The sequence below is a fragment of the Amphiura filiformis genome, chromosome 10 (assembly GCF_039555335.1).
Source record: "Amphiura filiformis chromosome 10, Afil_fr2py, whole genome shotgun sequence".
Lineage (NCBI taxonomy): Eukaryota > Metazoa > Echinodermata > Ophiuroidea > Amphilepidida > Amphiuridae > Amphiura > Amphiura filiformis.
In genome coordinates this window covers 29583440-29593498 of record NC_092637.1, presented here as the reverse complement: position 1 = coordinate 29593498, position 10059 = coordinate 29583440, and the positions used below count along the sequence as shown (strand labels likewise).

The 10059-nt window shown below is 35.3% G+C and overlaps 1 protein-coding gene across 1 annotated transcript; it reads left to right on the top strand.

The window, feature by feature from the left end:
* Positions 1–8670: 8670 nt before the first annotated feature.
* On the top strand, positions 8671–9686 carry LOC140161786 (uncharacterized). The gene is made up of 2 exons (XM_072185084.1): positions 8671–8851; positions 9187–9686. The coding sequence occupies exons 1-2, from the start codon at positions 8671–8673 to the stop codon at positions 9684–9686; spliced, it is 681 nt and encodes a 226-aa protein (XP_072041185.1).
* Positions 9687–10059: the final 373 nt, after the last annotated feature.

Here is a 10059-nt window from a genome sequence, read left to right as displayed (position 1 = left end):
GGAACATTCGGGGGTTTAAACCAATCACAGATGCCGTATTTTCCATTACTCACCAGCTAGAAGCTCACACGGTTTTTATGATTCTATGCATTCAAGCGTGTAGTGTAAACATAAACTGTGTAGAAACTAGGCATTTTAAGGCTAATATTGTGGGTTGTATCAAGGTGGAAACTGTGTATAGATGCGTTGATTAAAGAAGCGTTCTGTTGCCAAGCCTTTCGATATGAGTGACAAATGGTAACATGAAGTGCCTTGTTGGTTAATGCATGCTTGTTTGTTGTTGGGATTTTTCGCTTCCATTTTTTCTTTAAAATAACCTTTATCTGTTACTTTTTCCTTTTGTGCTCTTCACCATTTTTTGTTACATTTTCTACAAGTTGCCTTTTCTTGTTGTCCCCTTTCTTTTCTTCTTGTTTCTCCTTGCCTGTTTATTGTGTGTGTGTGGGGGTGGGGGTGTGTGGGGGTGTGTGTGTGTGTGTGTGGGGGGGGTAATGTTTCCTATACCATTCAGCAAAAGATTTTAGCTCTGTCCATTTGCCTTGACTTAATTATCGCGTAAAAAGAACAAGGTCACGTGATGATGACGTGATACAATTAGCCAATCAGAATCCCATTTCCGTATTCGCCATAAACGGCGCCAAATTTACGACCGCTGAAGTTTTCTGCTGAAAACTATAACGTGTTGACAAAGATATCACATTACAAATGGCCATAACGGAGTGGACACTGATCTATTTATTGTGCATCGTAAGCTGCTTGACCCTTTAATCATCACATGTTAAAATGATCAGGGGAGAACACTCTGTATGAAGATAAAAATGTAATCTTTCCAAATACCTGCATGAGCTCCCAATGCGCATTGATTTTAGACAAAATTAGGAGATAATTCTGGATTATTAGAGCAATAAACGACCTTTTGTCCTCACGAGTACTGACATGACCCCGTCTTTTCATTTCATTTCTTTTCTTGTGTTCACTTCAAAGTCGCTGATCTTCGCCGAACAACGATATGACGTACAATCGGCCAATCAGATTATCGGTCTGTTGCTATGATTGTCAGACGACTGATCCAGCCAATCAGAACCCCACTTTCGTGTATACTTTCTGCACACTCTTAAATGTAAACAAGTGCCGTTCTTCTCTGACAAAAAAAGGGCATTTAAAAAAGGGTGTTTTACCATTTGTACAGCTATCTAAGCGCCAACTGGTCAGATTTACCGAAAGGTTAATGCTTTGATATGTCTTGATATAAAAATGAAATGTTTGCATTATATTTTCTGACCACTGGCAACATTAAACAACAACAAAAACAAACAAAAACAAAACAAAACAAAACAACAACAACAAAAAACACACAAAAAAAAACCAAAAAAAAAACAACAACAACAAAAAAAAAAAACCCAAAACAGAACAAACAAAAAAAAACCAAAAAACATGGAACCACACTGAGAGTATTTTTGCTCATTTCCTTGTAAATTAATTAAAAACCATAATAAGCAATTTATTTTGTTACTTAAAATCAGCTTTAAGGGATGGGGTATGAACGTTTGGACAGTATTTATTGTGGGATATTAGAGCACATCAGACATATCGAATTGCATTCTGAATACGAAGAATGTCCTTCTGATATCAAATAATTTTGATTTTTTGAAATTCGCAATGTCATACACATTTTATGGCAAATGATTAAAAATTGATATTTTTGATATTTAACAGCACTCGAAGCAAACTTTATAAATCTGATGATTTATACTTAAAGTGTATGTAGGTGGGATGAAAAGCCGACGATCAATTGAAAATGTTGACCTTTCATATTGAAGATATGGATTTTTTTGGGAAAAAATCTATATCTTCAATGTGAAAGGTCAAAATTTTCATTTGATCGTAGGCTTTTTAAGAATATATCATTAGATTTATAAAATTTACTTTACTGTTATATATCAAAAATGTTAAAACTATCAAATTTTAATAATTTGTCATAAAATGCAATTCGATATGTCTGGTGTGCTCTCATGTCCCACAAAAAATACTGTCGAAACACCCAAAACGCTTATTCCAGATCCCTTAATGTATCGATCAATAAATTGTACAATTCATTACTAATACGTTTTTCAATTGAAGGAACTTAGGCACTTAGATTTACAGAATAAAAACACTGATGCACTCAGGAACGTCTGTAACTCCGATCATATTGGTGACCTCTTCACTTTCAACCAACATACGTGACAGTTGTCTGTTAATCTGGCACGGAACCTGCCACATAAAAATGGATCATGTAAGTTGAAGTTGTTGGTCTAGTTTTAGTGTATATACAGTTTAACCAGTATTATCAAATAGTTCACCAGCGATAGCCCACAGAATCTGTATCGGAATAGATAATCACCATAGAGGCCAAGTATGGTATCCATCCAAGGCTTCTTTTTCTATAATTTTTTATTTAGTTTTATATTTACTGACGATACGATCAAAAATTACCAACAGGATGGGTTAACTACTCTTTAGAGTCTCTGATAGTATTAGTTTAATTATTAAAATACGTGTCACATGTTGTTGCATTAAGTGAAGCATTATGTCTCTCTTTAGTTCAATACAAATAATAATGAAAGATTATTCTTTCTTTAAAAGGCACAACTTTAAAAGTCACACCATATAAACTCATCTCCGATTTCTATTTATCTGGGGTTTTAGGTCGTAGTATCTGTAATATGATGCCATATTTCAACTCACCATAAACTATAGTGTCAATACGAATCGACTAGTTTAAAGAAGTTATATATAAACATCTCAAAAAAGTAACTACCCCCTTAAATAATGGCCGTTATTCAAAAACGCGCGATTGTATTACAAATCTGTAAAATGCGTTGGAAGCAGAATTTATTTCTACACATTTCAACACCACATTTGTAGCAATTGACTAAATGTTGACGTCACAGCGTACATTTAAATGTAATCCGAGATTTGAAAGTTGCATTGTTTTTGTATTGATTTTGTATTTAGTATAATGAAAGGAAATCTGTGTAATGATATCTGAGTGTTTTTGTATTGTATGTAAGTGCAACTTTCAAATCTGGACCTCAATTAAATTGACCGGTGTTTTAATGGTTTCTAGGCAATCGTATCAAAATGAGGTGTCAAAATACGCAGAAATAAATTCTGCTTCCAACGCATTTTACAGATTTGTAATACAATTGCTCCTTTATGAATAATGGCCATTATTGAAGAGGGTTAGTTAATTGTTTGAGATGTTTATCTGCTTACCACATTTGTTAGTTTGTATAGCTATGAATTTCTTCTATCCATTGACACCAAAATAATTGCAAACATTGCCCACGTGATGGCGTAAAGGACGTCATAATGTGAGCGCGTCCTCGCAAAATTAGGACATTCTGGCTTTATATACACTATTATTTTTTGCTGAAAATTCCACGATCATACGATTTTCACCAGATTTTATGCTAAAACAAGAATGTTTATTCCAACCTACTAAGAATAAACCTAAAAAAGAACTAATTATAAACTAGTAACTGTTCTAGTCCGCATACCTTAGAATAATTTCACAAGAGCGAAATAAAAATGACAGCATATTCCCGGGACCTCATTAATGAACCTCCCGGTGGTCAACCTCGATAATCAGTCTTAGCCGGGTAAGTCAACAAGTTAACAGTTGTCACTGAATGCAAGCAAGGGATCTACGATCACCATTATTCAGTTAAGCATATGTCGGATGGAAGCTCCACCAGAGCAGTTCTTCTGGAGTGAATCAAACCTAATCAGTGACAAGGTTATTTTTGAATTTGACAGGTGCTAATTGATGTTTTAATGTTAGTGCATCAATTAGCACCTGTCAAATTCAGATATAACCTTGTCACTGATTAATTTGATAACCAGGGAGGTTAGTTCGCCCTAGAAGAGCTGCTCTAAGAAAAGAGCAGACCGACGGTTAATGTATTAACCTTATTCTTATATTATGTTTTATATCACATATATCTCATTTTGAATGTAATGCGATAGATGAAATATGTGACCCGGCAGCACAAATGAGCCGTAAATTCCCTAAATTGTATTCTGAGTTACGGTGTAAAATGTGTACGAAGGTCATATTCATCGGTAACTTGCTGGCCCGACATCCGTCTCATTTCGATAGTCAAAACTAATCAATAATCCTATTGTTGAAGTGGATAATAAGCTTCTACCTTAGATGGCTATAGAACTTTTAATAGCTCTGGTCTTTGTTTGCTTATATTGCTAAATCCTGCTCAAGTGGTGGGTTACCAGGCATTGTATTTTGTACAGGTATGCATAACCAACAATTAACAATGAGAGAACTTTCTTAAACCTCGTTGACTTGGGGATGATTTGAAATGACCGCCAATTATGACTGTTTGATATTTATTGCCAACAATGTGGAAAAAGAGACACATGTAAAAACGTAAAAAGCTATAATTTTGTTGAAGGAGCAAAGTTTAACAAACCATAACCCCGCTTCTGGATATCGTTTGAAGTCAAATGATATACCATTTTTAAGTTTATGATGTTTATTTTTTAAACATGAAATAAAACAAAATTGACCGGGGGAGGAATTTACGGCTCATTCGACGTGGACGGTCACATATATACTCACTTTTTCATATCTTGGTGTTTCGTACCCATCGTATAGGCAAGTCTTTTACCTGTCGTTCCATTAATCCATTTTTATTGGATAAAGTTTTCTGAACGCTTCATCAGTATGCCTATTACAAATTTATTTGCAACTTTAAGGATACAGTGTGCGTTATATTTGAGTGATCGGATACTTACTTCTAATACGGTATATATAGATTATATGGTTTCTTTTCTTAGCAAAAATCAGACCTTGACAATTATACACATTGAGCTTACCAAATATAATGTCTACGGCAAAATTGACTTTCTGTTTTTTCTGTTTGTTAAATTTAGAAAAAGAAAGACAATAGACTTAAGAGTTTAAAGAAGCTTTGCCCGTAACCAAGTTTCGAGAACAGCTGCAGCTCTTTAAGTTCTTACTGCTTAAAGGCCCATATAAAAATAACAGATGTGGAAATAAGAGTATAAACTGACCAGTAGATATCAGTTGTAGTCCAACTAATTCATGGCATATTAGATGGCCTGGGGGAAAGTTGGCCCATGTTTGCAAGACTATCCTTGCCTTCAAGGTGAAACAAACGTACTCATGTTACCCTCTGGCCATAGGCTGGCCTAGTGTCAGATCTTACCCAGGGAAAGATGACATTCCAATATTGGCCTTTAAAGTGCTTGGAGTGGTTCTGCAGAAGCTTTGTATGTATTTTCTGTCGCATCGCTTTTGTTGTGAGCTTTATTCGGTGTACAGAAATAAAACCTACACCAAATTAAGTCGTTTTTATCCCCTGGCGTAATAAATTGATTTTAAACTTTGCGGCTTTCAAAATATCATTATAAAGTTCAAACTTGATGTACTGTATCAAATGTCTCTTATACTTTTTCCGCTATATATATATATATAAGAAATATGGTAAAAAAAGGTGGCGAACCTATAAACAGTGAGCAGAGTATCCATCTCTCTTTCATCCTGACTGGGCCTGACTCATCCGTGTAATGTTGCTCAGCGTGTAGCAATTTTACATTAATGATAAACATGTCTGTTTCTATGGCAAATGAAAAAGCTTGGTTATAAATTTGACAACACGGCAGAATGGTTTCTACAGACTCTTCTGAACATTTTAATAATATGATTTGCCCATTTCAAACAAACATCTGTCCAACGACGCGAGAATTGTATGCGACTGGCTCATATGCTGTTATATGAAAATATTTCCATTTTGCTTGACAAAAGGAAGTGGACTTAGTTAGTTTGTCGCCTGTTGCTGATACTACTGTATCAAGTTATCTCTGAATAATTTAATGTGATAACTTTCATAAGGTGTCACAGACCTGATATTTCAGTTTCGTGCCCAAGTTTAATACTGGGGGAAACTCGGAGTATATTGCAGTGGTAGGTAATGACAGTAAAGAGAAGAGGTGAGTGGACATAGGTTATCACATTCCACTTCTTATACATTAGGAGATGCAAATGTGTACACCTCCAGGTCAAGTAACCGTAATATCAAGTCTTGATGTATTGTCATATTCACCATGTTCTATGGGCCGCCAGAGTGGACAACAATATATCGAGATAAATAAAATTAACCAAGAATGAAAAAAAAAAAAAAGTGAGAAAAAAAATACATCGATAAAAAAAATCACCGAGAATGAAAAAAAAAAACATCATCGAGAATGAAAAATATTCATCGACAATGTAAAAAAGCTCATCCAGATTAAAAAACACCCCAAAACAAAACAAAAAACCCATTCAGAAAAAAAAACATGGAGAAAATAAGATACATCGAGAAATTTTTTTTTACCGAGAATGAAAAACATTCATCGACAATGTAAAAAAAGCTCATCGAGATTTAAACAAACAAAACAAAAACAAAAAAAAACAAAACAAAAAAACATCGAGAAATAAAAAACCTCATCGAGAACAAATAGGATATTGTCCACTTTGGCGTGCAAAATTTGAAAGAAGGGGAAAAAGGACATCGAGTGAGAGAAGAAACAAATTAACTGAGAATTAAAAAAAAACCTCATCAGAAAAAAAATACATCGAGAACAAATTTTTACCAAGAATAAAAAAGAAAACACCATCGAGAATAAAAACATTCATCGACAATGTAAAAAAAAGCTCATCGAGATTTAAAAAAACAAAACAAAACATATAAAAAAAACATCGAGAAATAAAAAAAAACAATCATCGAGAAATAAAAACCTCATCGAGAACAAATAGGATATTGTCCACTTTGGCGTGCAATATTTGAAAGAAGGGAAAAAGGACATCGAGTGAGAGAAGAAACAAAATAACCGAGAATTAAAAAAAACACCTCATCGAGAAGGAAGAAAGTCATCGAGAAATAGTCTCCTCCGCAGCCAGTTTGGTTCGGCTGTTGGTGTGGAGTTAAGACTGGCTCACACTATGACGAATATGGGGTAACGCAAGCTATGTTAAGCAGCGAATTGCAAGCAGAACGCACGTTTCTTCTTAATAAGAGTTTATCTTAATGAGCTCGCTAAGATGAACATGCATTAAAACAATCCTTTACCACAAAGCATTTTTTGAATCTTCATAAGAATGAACAAGTGAACATTCCCATTTGATTTGTTTTTGATTACACTGAGGAATTAGCGTACTTCGTTCCTCCTTCTTTCATTATGTCTTCTGATTTTGAAGTGTGTGTGAATACCCGACGTACGACACAATCGACCCTGTTTAAAGATAATGAAATGAGAGTCACTACCTTATATTTATTCTGATATTGAACAAGTACATAGTTGTAAAAGAAAGTAGGTCGACATAATTTGGCGACTTTCGGCATACTTACCATTTGGGTGTAATTGCTTTTCTTCTCCTCCGCACTTCTTACGCAGTATACGTGTGATTAGTTAAGACTCGGAACGTTATCAGAGAACGTGGCAGTGCACACTATACAGTTTGCATTAGAAAGCAGACTATATTATATATAACATAAATATTTTTTAAGATGTGAACGTGTAGGAATGAGTAACATAATATCACAATGCAGAAGTTGGACATTTGATTTCCTGAAGGAGTTTTGACAGAAGTTTTACAGCTCATATGTTATGACCCTAAGATTGTAAAAATGGCTTTGATCTTGTTTGCTTCTTTATATTATATATATCATATTATTATTGTTACAAAAATCTCAAGACACACGAGATGCCTTTAGCAGAAACAAATACATAATCTAACTTCTCTGAGTTTACCTACAATAAGAAATCGATCTTGTGTTTAGCGATAACCGTGAATCTTCGAAAAATCTATTTAAAGTCATTAAAATATGAGTCTCTTTTTTAATTCAAAAATGGGTCGGAATGGAATATGCCATCAGATATTGGGACAAAAGAAGCTAAGAAATGGGTTCCATTTACAGATTCGGATTTTATAATGGAGACTCCTATAATGTTGATATAAACAGTGTCATTTGTGCTAATTTGTTTCTGATTTCTTAATAAATACGGCCATCCCACTCGCCTTAAGCGGATTCCCAATCAGTTAAGGGAAGGGGTATGAACGTGTGGACAGTATTTATTGTGGGACATTAGAGCACATCATACATATCGAATTGCATTCTGAATACGAAGAATGCCCTTCTGATATCAAATAATTTTGATTTTTTGAAATTCGCAATGTAATACACATTTTATGGCAAATCATTAAAAATTGATATTTTTGATATTTAACAGTACTTGAAGGGTGGTAGAATAGACTATATGATGCGCCAACTTCAACCTCCTGCTTTGCTCCTATTCCTTCTCCCTTTTTCCTACTGCACGCTCTTAACATCCTTCTGCATGCTTCCTTCCCTCTTTGCTTGCTTTGCTATTTCTTACTATAGGATAAAGGTTGTAGGTACAGGTGGTATTACCATCAGCCCACCTGTCCCTAATCGCCTCTCTGTAGTTACCCAACCCCACGTTCTCGAAGATTGCATGTCAATCGCGTATCACCTGTTACGGCTCAGAACTTTTTCTGAGTTAACAGACGGGGCTCTGGGGGCAGTGGACTGTAGCCTGATAGGTTATTGGATCAAGAATTCTAAAAAGAGCTAACTAAATATAATGCGGCTGAAAGAAAGGAGGGAAGAATTTCAACTAACACTCAAGAATCGATTCACAGCACTGGATATGGAAGATATGGATATAGACTCGAGATCTACACTTATATCCAGCATAGTGACAGAGGCTGCTGAAGAGAAAGAACAAAGAAACAAAAAACCAAAGAAGATATTGAGATTGAGGAGCTAGATATTAAAAGAAAGATACTCAGAGAAATCATAGACAAAACTACTACTCAGAAAGTAGAGTACAAGGAAACTGTGAAGGAAGTTAAAAAGAAGAGACGTCAGAGAAGTAGAAGAAAACGAAGAGAACAAATTGAGTCCATCCTAGAAAGTGGTAAAGGACCAAAACAGATCTCCAAAATGAACAGTAAGAAAACTAGAATCAGCCAGATGAAAGACAAAAATGGTATTCCTACATCTAGTAGAGAAGAAATACTCAGTATCTGTGCATAGTTTTACCAAGACCTATATAGCTCTCATTCTAACCAAAGTAAACCAAACTTCCTGTCTCCAGATCAAACAGACATACCAAATGTAACTGTTAGAGAAGTAGAGACAGCAGTAAAACAAATGAAAGACAACAAAGCACCTGGCACTGATGATATATCCAGTGATGTGTATAAGATAGGAGGTGCGGAAATCATCACTCAATTGACAAGACTTAACAATCAAATATTGACAGAAAAGAAGATACCAGCAGCCTGGAAGGAAGCCAAGATTATTCTTCTACATAAGAAAGGAGATAAAGAGGATATCAAAAACTACCGACCTATTAGTCTGCTTTCACATGCATATAAAATCTTCACACGACTCATTCAGAATAGAATCAAGATAATATTGGATGAGAATCAACCTAGAGAGTATGTTAAGATTCTAGAAGACATCCACACAAATGCCACAGCTACAATCCACATAGATAAGGATGTCTCCAAGCCTATCCACATACATAGGGGAGTACGGCAAGGGGACACAATCTCTCTAAAAATATTCACAACTGCAATGGAGCAACATTGATGGAGAATGGTTAACTGACCTGAGGTTTGCAGATGATGTAGCCCTTACATCACCATCAGTCAAAGAATTAGAAGTTCAGCTAAATAGTTTGAACACTGAGAGCAGGAAAATTGGACTAAAAATGCACAAAGGAAAAACGAAATACATGACCAACTTTGACACTAGAGAGTCCATTGAAATTGACAACGAACCGATTGAGAAAGTAGATAGTTACAAGTATCTGGGCAAGACAGTCAAAATGGAGGACAACACAAGAGAGGAAGTTTTATTGAGAATCAAGGCTGGCTGGTGTTGTTTTGGCAGGTACAAAGACATCCTTTGTGACAAAAAGCTACCAATGACATTGAGGCGGCGTATGTACGATCAATATGTG